This window comes from Polypterus senegalus, chromosome 14, assembly GCF_016835505.1.
Source record: "Polypterus senegalus isolate Bchr_013 chromosome 14, ASM1683550v1, whole genome shotgun sequence".
NCBI classification, from domain to species: domain Eukaryota; kingdom Metazoa; phylum Chordata; class Cladistia; order Polypteriformes; family Polypteridae; genus Polypterus; species Polypterus senegalus.
In genome coordinates, this window is record NC_053167.1 from 143,285,642 (window position 1) to 143,297,768 (window position 12,127).

Here is a 12,127-nt window from a genome sequence, read left to right on the forward strand (position 1 = left end):
TTTCTTCATTATTTTTTATCTAATTTTCTTTTCCTTTTCTTGTAACTATTTCTTTGACATCTTGTACAGCACTTTGAGCTCCAACCTGTATATGAAAATGTATCATAGAAATAAATGATGTTGTTGTGCCATTTCATGGACGGTTTGCTCATTTTAAATTAATTTATTATGGATGAAGATGAGAAACTACGATTTTCACTTGGAGTTGCGAGGGTGGACAGAATTAGGAATATTAGAAGGACAACACAGGTATGACAGTTTGGTGACCAAGTGAGACTGAGATGAGGGGTACATCGGGAAAACAATGTTTAGGATGGAACTGCCGAGGAAGAAGAAAAGAAGAAGGCCAAAGAGGAGTTTAATGGATGTGGTGAGGAAGGACATGAAGGCAGTTGGTGTGGCAGAAAATGATGTAAAAGGCATAGAGAGATGGAGACGGATGATCCACTGTGGCAACTCCTAAATGGGAGCACGAAAAGAAGAAGAAGAAGAAGAAGAGAATGAAGTTGTGAAATTGGTCCTCTTCAGCAGAGGTTTGGCTTCAGCCATTAAATTATTTTGTGTCAGTCATAATTTTTAAAGAAGTGTTTTAAAATATTGGAATCAATTATCAAAAAAAGCCACAATGTGTGTTTGTCTCCTCATCACTGGTCTCCTGTAGCCTGGCCTTGGCTTCTTCTCCCCATTGTTGGTGCCATCTCGATTATACAAGTGAGTCAAGTGAGGGTGACACAGGACAGGCCGCACACATGTCGACATGACAAACTCTTTATTTCATTTCTGTACTGTTGACTAAAAGCAAAGCAAATCTTAGACCCAATTCTACTGGCAAGTAACCCAGCCATGCGTTCTGCACGTGGACCATGGAAAGATCAGGAGCATTTGAGCAGGCTTCTGGATGGTTCTGATGGATGTTTGTTGTTTAAACCCCCTTGACATTGAGTTGTAGACCATTGTGACTGCAGCACAGCATTAGATCATTATAAAGAAGAGTCTCCTACATACATAACATTTTAGTATAGATGAAGAAGATACCATCTGGAAATTTGAAAAGCCAGCAGAGTTGAGCTCAATAAGATGCAGTTTGTGGTAAAAAGAGAGGACAACACTGGCCTGTCACCACTAAGCCAAATGGGGTCAGTCAAGACACATCCACTCAGGTCATAACCCAATTCTTTGCTCTCATTGGACTCTCTGTGGCCTCCATCGATAATCTGACCCACAGACTGCCTTTTGAGAATCATCCACATTCCTCCATTCAGTTTTTGAAACCAGTCAGTCCACCTCAGACACCAGCACTTGAAAGCATTCACATCACTTATACCCCAAATTAACCACAAGACAGGAAAGAGCACAAGACAAGCATATCAACACAAACCAAAAACCAGTGCCCCAGTATGAGCACCGCCATGCCGGATGTGAACTCTCCACTAGTTGATCACTGAGCAGATTTGGACATCTCGCATTCATCACAAAACATATCGACGTATTGCAGGATGAGGTCCACTGCGCTCAGAATGAGGATGTCGGTGCTGCAGTTGAGTTCCAACTCACTCGAGTAATTTTTCACTGGCACAATGCAGGATACGGGCAGGCCAAGCAGCTTCCCAGCAGCATACACCTGAAGTAGAGGGTCAGTGGTCAGTGAGAGCTGGACCGAGGTAGGAGGAGGCCATCGTTAATTGCTGATCTTACCTTGTTCTGGACCACTCGGCTTTGGTAGACATTTTTCCCATCTTCGGCAACAGAGTTGCAGACCTCATCAGTGTGGGTCAACAGGGCTACTTGAGGAACACCTGTGAGAGAAACAAAAACGACAGACAATGTTGGTGTTTGGCGCCCTTATAAGGACTGACAGCAGTGAACCCAAGAGTCCATCCAAAGGCTGACATGGCTCACCCCGTCCTCGATCATACAATGAATGTTTGGCTAATCTGCTGATACATTAGTCACCTTGTCGACAACTTTTTAATTTAAGTAATTGAATGATGGACTTTTTATATTATGGAGAAGTCAAGCTTTTGTAGATATTTAATTAAGAGTTTCAAGAACATTTGGAGACTCTTGCTGGGGGTTTTGGGATTGGCTGGGCATCCAATATTGTTTCTACCATTTAAATTAAATTGTTTTTTTCCCTATACAAAATTTTCTGACCAATTTTAAGGAACAGTTTAGAATTAGATGATATAACTGTTTAACTTAATTATTTGTGATTTTTGAGCACTTGAGTTTGTGTAAACTAATTATTGCGATTTTAACCCGGGTAGCGAAGCCATGAAGTCCCATAGTCTTTTCTTTTTGTTGTATTTGACATATCACCTGCCGCATTTAATTGTGCCATTTCTTATACAGGAGAACCCAAATTATCCGAGGTAAAGTCAACCGTTGCTACCTCAGAAAACTCGGACTAAATGGATGGATGATAAAGTGGCAATGCTGTGCTGAGAAGGTGGGGTTTGTCACAGCGAGAGATCAGCTGATGTCACCGGGGAAGTGCACTGCTCACAGTGGTCAGAGATGGGCTCTGACTGGCTGATGAATGGAGGTCTCCATTTAGCTCAGCCCACAAAGGGCTCACCTCTGAGCCAGAGATTGTAGGTTTGTAGATCACCACCTGTACTTCACCACAGCAGAAATCTATGAAATGAGATGCTTCATGGTGTGTGTCCAAAGTAATTCAACTGGCGATATGAGCAGGATTTGCACTGAGGACGGGTGGAGTGTAGTGGAGATGCTGCGCAGTGAAGGCGAGGGCTGACACAGAGAGAGAGAGATCAGCTGATACCACCACGGAAGTGCACCACTCACAGTGGTCAGACACGGGCTCTGATGGACAGACCTCTCCGTTTAGCTCACGTCTCAAAACACTCACCTCTTAGCCAGAGGACGCAGGTTTAAAGTTCCCAGCTACAGTTCACCTCAGTGCTTTGAAATTTATAAATGAAAAAATCCTAAGTGAATGAAACAGAAGAAGATGTGCACACAGTCAACGCTGGTGACACACTGAGAAGACCTGAGGGGTGCAGTTCTGGATGGGGTGAGTGGGTCATCAGCTCCTTGACTGCTCGCTTGGTACAGTCGAGGTTAAAAGTACAGTATTTATACACTTAATACAGTATTTACTGTAAAGCTTTATGAATTATAGGAAAAGTAGTGCATTGCACTTATAGGTTCACCTCAGATAAGGTGCAACCTTGCTAAATCAGTGCGCAGATATTCAGGATTCTACTGTATTTATATCAAGTTTTTCTTTTTATTAACAGATTTTCTAGCATTGGCCACTGAATGAAAAAGCTCTGCCGTTCCTCCTAAAATTGTCAAAATGATGGGCTTCATGTTGGGCAACATGCAAAATCGTGCAACTTTGGTGGAAACTATACCCAGCTCCTACTGTAGCACCCATGGAGCATCTTGATATTCAAAAGAAGAGGAGGAAACCTATTTTGGACACCTCAGGTAAATGTCTGCAAGATAAACCTGAGAATCACAAGGAAACTTGAACTCATTGTGAACAAATGTACCGCTTCCCTAAAACAGCCTGTGTAAGAGTCTCACCAATCCTGTGTCTCCAACAAGTTCATTTCCCCTCTCTGGAATGGGGGAACACCAAGCGGAAACAAGCCTGGCATCACTTAGATTCTACTTCTCGTTCAGCTGCAGCCTTCACCTTTTCTCACAAACCTATATAAAAAAGACACCACTCCCAACTCCAAGGTTCATCTGACCTTAAGAGCTGCAGCTGAGGAGTTGTTCCTGCAGTTCTTCTTTTGTACACCAGACTTTTCAAACACCACATTTTCAAGGTTAATGTTATTTGCCATTCAAAACCACACACAGTAGTGCACAGCAGAACAAAATTGCATCACCTGGCCTGATTATGTCCAAGGATAGATAACAAAAATAAACAAGAATAACATGATTAAACACTTATTATTGCACTGTATCATCAGACTGATCATTATTCAATGGCTGGTGGGTTAAAGCTTTCTATAAATATGGCGGTTTTACAACATATACCTCTGTACCATTTGTCAGAGGGCAGAATAGTTAAATGTGAGAGTGAAGGTGGTCTTTGATAACGTTGGTGGCCCTGTTATTCAGCATTTGCCGTACAGTTCCTCAAAGAAAGGGAAAAATATCCCAAGGGTATTCTCAGCTGCTCTCACCCCTCTCTGCAGGAAAATCCCGTCTGAGCCGTTACAGTCCCTCTACCAGACAGAGATGCAGGTGGGCAGTACACACCAAGGTTATTATATTTTTGTCGTTTTACATTAATTTTTATTTCGATATTTTACTGACTTTACTTGGAAGTTCAGTTTAGTTTTAGTTTTCCTTCATTGTGTTTCTTTAGTTGTAATTTAGTTTTTATTTCACAAAGACATTTCTATTTTATTTTTATATCTATTAGTTTCAGTTTTAGTTTTAGTCATTATTGTATGGTTAAAGAGCTACTATGGAGTTTAGTTTTGTGTCACAATCAGACGGAACTGTAGACTTAATGGATTTGGATATTTTAGTGGACACTTAGTCCACTACATGGTTTACTATCTGTTTTGTTTATGTCTGATAAAAACAAGCATAATCAAAACCAGAAACTGAATATGAACAATTTTATACACTTTTATCATTTTTTAAATATTTGTGCTGAACAAATATGTGTTGACTGATGGCAATTTATCTTTTCCTTTTATTGCCCAGAGTGGGCCAGTTTGTTTAATTAAATTTAAACTTGATTTAAATTTAGGTGAATTTTATGCTTTGAAGAGTTTTTTCTTTACTGTAAATGTCTACAGCACACACCATATCCCACTCCAAGACAATGTGCTTATAATGAATGCCTTCAACATTGCATTCAAAAATCTCCCATACTGGGCTTTTTATTTTCAACCAGCCATATTGATCTTTGATTCCGTCTCAGGCACATACCATTTACAGACAGACTTTTGCCACCTGCAGGCCTGAAAAGATATCAAAGATCAGAAAAGAGATTCTACTGTATTCTGAGAGGTGTGATCATGAAAATCATGGGACTTAGGAAGAACAGGACTTGAATCAGTGTACAGACCCCATCTCACTGTATTGGGTGAAACAAAGAAAAACAAGCATTTAGTGTCAAAATTAGGGACAGTGAGACTTGAATAGCCCACCGTAAGAACACTAAACTCTTAATGAGCAGAGCAAGAGTAGGTAATGGGAGTATGGACGGGCACAAAATGACTTAGACAGCATCTGAGGTTAAGAACAATATATACATTATCTAACCTGTTTATCCAGAGCAAGATGGCAGGAAACCTGTAGCCTACCACAGCAGGTTTGGATGCAAGGCACGAGTAATCCCTGGTATGCAATATCCATGATATGGCTGATGTTAAGAACAAAAAGAATATGATATTTCAACTATCTATTTTTAGAAAGAGAGAAAAATTGAAAAATGGGGAAAATATGTTTTAAACATAATTCTACTACTGGATTATTTTCACAATAGCAGGTATTTTGAGCTATGAATATAAACTAAAAAAAGATAAGTTTATACATTTAGAATAAACACAAAAACACATTAGTATGTTTAGCTTTTCACCAGTTGGCAGACCCTCTTCGCCTGCCTAACTGTAGTTCAGAGGAGACGTTGCCAACTTTGGAATTTTAAAAGGTTTGTATCGCCTCGTTGTTAAACGACATTTTTAAAGCAAAAGAGATTGGTCTGCAACAATATGCTGATCTTGTAAGACGACGTAGTCTCTTAATCAGTGCCGTTTTATTTTCTGAAAGGATTTTTCCCTTTCGAAGTGGCAGGTGAATTTACTGTCAACAAAATGCAGACACCTGAGAAATAAAGTGAAATGTTACTCACTCATGATTTGTCTGTCCGGTCCATATTGTAAAGGTTTTGTTGACCAGCACATTCCGATTTCAGGCGTTTAAAGTACATCTTGATATACAACAAGTCGCTTTCTATTTCGCACGCTTTACACACCCGTATTCAGCTTGCTCTATCACTCCAAATGCTCTGTGAACACCCGCCCTTCTGTCATCGGCCACCATTCACAGAATGAATATATGCGGGTGGCTCGTGGTGGAGTACTTTCTGTTTTAGAGTTAAAAGTTAAAATGGCTAAAGACTAACGGCAAAAATATTAATTCAAAAATGAAAACTAAAAACATTGTTGGTATATTATTATTTTATTTCAGTTAGTCTTTCCAGCTACTTTAATAGTTTCATTTAGTTTTAGTTTTTCACTTCGGCTTTGTTAATTGTTTTATTTCAATTTACGAAAATGTTTTTTTAACAATAGTTTCAGTTTTGATTTTAGTTTTCATTAACTCTAATAACCTTGGTACACACTCTGCTTCTGTAGAAATGAGTGAGGGTGGAAACTGATAGGTTAGGTCTTCTCATGTGTTGCAGGAAGTGCAGTTACTTCTTTCCACGCTTGACTAGAAGGAGGTATGTATAGTCCAGGTGAGATCATTTGTTATCTCTGGTTCTCAGGAACTTTGTACTCCTGATTGACTCCACATTGAAGATGTTAATAAAGAGAGGAAGATGGATGGTGTGGTTCTACCTGAAGTTCTCAGTGATCTCCTTTGTTTTACTGGTATTAGAGTCAGGTTATTTTTCTTACACCAGTCTGTGAGTTATTTGATGTCCTTTCTGTAAGCCATCTTATCATCACCACTGGTTGTTGTGTTGTTGATGAACTTAGTGGGACACAGAAGACTGAAGAAGGAGGCTTGGGGAACAGCAGTGCTCAGAAAGATGGTATTCGATATATTATTTCCAACTTTAAATGATGGGGGTCTGTCTCTCAGAAAGACTAATATCCAAATGAGATTGAGGTGGGCAGGGGAGTTTACTAGGCCCAGTAGATCAAGTTTGTCGACTGAAGGTGGTGTACCTGCACATGTGTTTCTCAGCCTTCCAATTGTGCCAGGCTCAGTTGGAGTGCAATACCTATAGCATCATTGATGGAGCAATTAGGATGGTAAGCAAACTGGTGGGGATTCAGTATGGGGAGAATCTGAATGTTATATGGGCTTTGACCATTCTCCCAAAGCAATGAATCAAAATGACAGTGACTGCAATGGGGCAGGAGTCACTGAGGCATGCAACACTTGACTTCTTTGGTATTGGTGCTATAGAGGTGACATGGCAGAACAACAGCCTGGTTTATTGAGATGTTAGATGTTGGTGACTATGTGTGCCAGCTGGTCAGCACATTCCTCGAGCACATGATGAGTTATGTTATCTGGCCCTCCAGCCTTTCATGGATTAACTCTATGAAGGGTCCTCTAAACATCAGCTGGATTGAGATGTAGTACCTGGTTACCATGAGGAGGAATTTGTTTCCTTGTAGGTGCGTCATTGGACACTTTAAACCTTCTTCCCTAATGAGAATTATTTTTTTCTTTGTGTATAAATGCATTTAATGGGGATTTCCTATCAAGGACCCACCACTTTGATGTTGCTGACTTTCCTTCCTTATTTACAAACTCCATTGGGAAAAGTGACAAAGAAGCCCAGTATAACATAAGAGCGTTGCACGGACTGGATACACCACTGGAGTCAAAGGTCACCTGTTCAGCCTTTTATGTTCTTTCCCTTTTACTGTATCTGCCAACAAATCTCCCAGGTGGCCTAGAGGCCCAGTACTGCTGGATGAGACGTTTCATCTGGATGCCTAAGCTGCCTTTCCGATGTTCTCTTTCTGCTCTTTTACACCACAACGTCACAATCTTCCAAACTCTTCCTGTCTCTCAGGTGCTGACTGCTCTGTCTAAGGTGAGGACACACGCTAACCCTTAAGAACCCACCTTTGCAGGTTTTCATACACTCAAGTCAGTTTAGGTTTTGTCACAGCCCCAAACTGACTCACACTGCCACTCTGATGTTACCCGTCATGTCAGGAGGTCCTGACCAGTCAGGCTTTTCCAGCACACAAGACTCTATGGAGTTCCTTGGTTAAATTCGCATAAATACTACAGTCGTCTGCTGGGTTTAAACAACTGGCTGAGAGGCTTCTGCGAGAATCAAGACATCGGGTTTATAGACAACTGGGATCTTTTTTGGGAAAGGCCGCGCTTCTTCAAGCGGGATGGACTGCATCCGAATAGATTTGGCGCCCGGGTCCTCTCCGAAAACATCGCTAAGGTAATTCGTCTATCTTGACTGTCTACTTCTACTGCTAACCCCTTACGTAATGCTACTGGTTTGATAGGACATAATGGCTTAACAGAGTCTTCCGTTAAAGTGCACATCATTAATAATCTAATAACAAATCTTAATGCACGTAAAAAATCTAGGCAGTGCGGCATAAACACCAATAATTTAATTGAAATTACTACTTCAGATCAACACTGCATTAAGACTATAAAAACGGATTGTAGATTACATAAAAAGTACACACAGAGCTGCGTTAACAAAAATAACTTAATTTTTGTTCCGATTACCAATAACACGCATAAAATTCAGCTCTGCCCTTCAGAAACATTAAATATGGCACTATTAAATGTTAGAGCTTTAACTAACAAGACATTTTTTATAAACGATCTTATTAGTGATAAAAAGATTGATTTTATTGCGCTAAATGAAACGTGGCTTAATTCAAATTGGGCGGCAGTTTTAATCGAATCTGCGCCTCCGGATTACAGTTTTACTCGTGCGACCGCCAGGGGAAAAGGGCGGTTTGGCAAACATTTACTCGAGCGATTAAAATGTAAAGATGTTAGTTTTGGTAAATTTAAGTCCTTTGAGTATCTCGCCGTTGTTATTCATGGAGATTCTCACGTTCTAGTATTATCCGTGTATAGACCTCCTAAATATAACGCGTCTTTCCTTGAGGAATTCTCTGACTTAATGTCAATTTTAGTTACAAACTATGACACTCTTAATAGTCGGCGACTTTAACTTTCATGTCGACAATCAGTGTGACCAAAAGGTAAAGGAATTCATGAACCTCCTGGACTCTTTTGATTTGAGACAGCTCGTAATCAGCCTACACATAAAGCAGGTCATACGTTAGACTTAGTGATTACTAAAGGACTTAAAGTTGATATAAAGCAGGTCATTGATATCGGTCTATCAGACCATTTCCTTCTACTATTTAATATAGAAATAAAGATAGAAAACGCTCATGAGAAGCATTTTGTTAAAAAACGCTTCTTTGACTCATCAGCAGCTTTAAAGCTTACAAACATTCTAAGCAATCAGTCCGTTTATAATGCCAGCTATAATAGCGAGGATAATGTAAATAGTAAAGTGGAAAACTTTAATTCTAAAGTAAGAACTGCTGTTGACATAGTTGCACCTGAAAAGACAGTTAAAAAATCCTCTAGTATTGTTATTCCATGGAAGACCCAAAGAGTGTCTGATTTAAAAAGAACATGTCGTAGAGCTGAGCGTAAATGGAGGAAAACTAAACTAACTATCCATTATGAGATATTGAAGTTAAAATAACAGAATACAATAACACTGTCCGTCTTGAGAGGCTGCTATTTCTCTAATATTATAAATAACAATGCTAGTAATCCCAGAGTCTTATTTTCAACAATTGATCGTCTGTTAAACCCAGGTAACACAAAGGAATGCCCCCAGAATACTTCCAGTGAAACCTGTGAGAACATTGCTGTATTTTTCACTCAAAAATTAATGATATTAGAGATAACATAGTATATCTCCCCAACACTGCAGAACCTCCAAAGCCCGGTACTCCATTATAAACAAATTAAATGCTTTCACCAGGATAGATTTACCTGAATTACATAGTATAATCTCTCAACTGAAACCCTCCACCTGCGTCCTTGACCCAATACCAACCAGGTTTTTCAAAGAAATATCAGGCGTTCTAATTGACAATATTCTGGACATAGTAAATTCATCATTAGATACGGGGGTCTTTCCAGACTGTCTTAAGACTGCTGTAGTTAAATCCCTACTTAAGAAACATAATCTTGACCCCTCTGCCTTTGAAAATTTTAGACCCATCTCTAACCTGCCCTTCTTAAGTAAAATTCTAGAGAAGGCAGTCATTATGCAGTTAAATGACCACCTCAATAAACATGCTATTCTTGATACATTTCAGTCAGGCTTCAGAACAAATCACAGCACAGAAACTGCACTCGTTAAAGTAGTAAATGACTTGCGGGTAAATGCAGACAGAGGCCATTTATCTGTTCTCATCCTCTTAGATCTGAGTGCTGCATTTGACACCATTGATCATAATATTCTTAGAAATCGCCTTAGTCAATGGGTGGGCCTCTCTGGCAGTGTCTTAAATTGGTTTGAATCCTACCTGGCAGGGAGAAAATTCTTTGTGAGTTGTGGTAATCAAATCTCAAAGACACATGATATCCGATATGGTGTTCCACAAGGCTCTATCCTGGGTCCGCTGCTCTTCTCAATCTACATGCTTCCGTTAGGTCAGATTATCTCAGGTTACAACGTGAGCTACCACAGCTATGCTGATGACACACAGCTGTACTTATCTATAGCACCTGATGACTCCGACTCTTTCGATACACTAACACAATGTCTTACTGGTATTTCTGAATGGATGAATAGTAATTTTCTCAAACTAAATAAAGAGAAAACTGAAATTTTGGTAATTGGCAATAATGGATTCAGTGAGGTTATCAGAAATAAACTTAATGCACTAGGATTAAAAGTTAAGACGGAAGTAAAAAATTTAGGGGTAACCGTTGACTGTAATCTGAATTTTAAATCGCATATTCATCAGACCACTAGGACAGCATTTTTCACTTAAGAAACATAGCTAAAGTTAGACCTCTTATATCATTGAAAGATGCTGAGAAATTAATTCACGCTTTTGTTTTCAGTAGACTAGATTACTGTAACGCACTCCTCTCAGGACTACCCAAAAAGACATAAATCATTTGCAACGAGTGCAGAATGCAGCTGCTAGAATCCTAACTGGGAAAAGAAAATCCGAACACATTTCTCCAGTTTTGATGTCACTACACTGGTTGCCTGTGTCATTCAGGATTGACTTTAAAATACTGCTTATGGTTTATAAAGCCTTAAATAATCTGCTCCATCTTATATATCGGAATGCCTGACGCGTTATATTCCAAATCGTAACCTTAGATCTTCAAATGAGTGTCTCCTTATAATTCCAAAAGCTAAACTTAAAAGAAGTGGTGAGGCGGCCTTCTGCTGTTATGCACCTAAAATCTGGAATAGCCTGCCAATAGGAATTCGCCAGGCTGATACAGTAGAGCACTTTAAAACACTGCTGAAAACACATTACTTTAACATGGCCTTTTATAACTTCACTTTAACTTAATACTGATACTCTGTATGTTCAATTCTTCATAATAACTATTCATGTGGCTCCAAAATCCATACTGACCCCTACTCTCTCTTCTGTTTCTTTTTCCTGCGCCACCACCACCTACTCAAAGCATCATGATGCACCAACATTGATGGACTGAAAGCCAGAAGTCTACGTGACCATCATCATCAGGTCCTTCCATGAAAACCCTAAATACAAAGAGGACTGTTTGATTTATGTTAGGTAGATTGCCCAGAGGGGACTGGGCGGTCTCTGGTCTGGAACCCCTACAGATTTTATTTTTTCTCCAGCCTTTGGAGTTTTTTGTTTTTCTGTCCACCCTGGCCATCGGACCTTACTTATTCTATGTTAATTAATGTTGACTTATATTTATCTTTTATTGTGTCTTCTATTTCTCTATTCATTTTGTAAAGCACTTTGAGCTACATTTTTGTGTATGAATATGTGCTGTATAAATAAATGTTGATTGATTGATTGATTGATTGATTGAATTGGACATCTTCTATTGTTCTTTTTTACAATTGTCTAAATGTTATTCTGTGCAAACATGACAAGTGGCTGGTGGTGTTTAGGTTCACTGGGGTATCTAAAGTTCACTTTTGCAATTGAATCAGCCACATTAGAGGACTTGCTAGCCACTTACCAAGGTCACTGATCTTCAGCCTGAGCTCCTTCAGTGCCTCCTGGACAGGCTCAGGGTAGGCGCTCACTCTGCCGGCGTCCAGCACAAAGGCCACACAGGCGATTTTATTTTTGACAGTCGGCTCCTCGACATATCCTTTGGAGTCGCTGGAAATGGGCTCTGATGGGTTGAACTG

General features: G+C 39.7%; 1 protein-coding gene across 4 annotated transcripts in view; it reads right to left on the bottom strand.

Moving 5' to 3' along the window:
• Nucleotides 1-752: 752 nt before the first annotated feature.
• The window catches only part of LOC120514445 (interferon-induced protein 44-like), a 105,305-nt gene continuing 93,930 nt past the window's right edge, over nucleotides 753-12,127 (bottom strand). For all 4 annotated transcript variants that reach the window (XM_039734828.1, XM_039734827.1, XM_039734825.1 and 1 more), the window contains exons 6-8: nucleotides 11,953-12,124; nucleotides 1,696-1,796; nucleotides 753-1,621 (exon numbers count right to left, since the gene is read on the bottom strand). In XM_039734828.1, coding sequence (XP_039590762.1) covers nucleotides 1,439-1,621; nucleotides 1,696-1,796; nucleotides 11,953-12,124 — 456 coding nt within the window. In that variant the 3' untranslated portion in view covers nucleotides 753-1,438. The remainder of the gene's footprint in view (nucleotides 1,622-1,695; nucleotides 1,797-11,952; nucleotides 12,125-12,127) is intronic.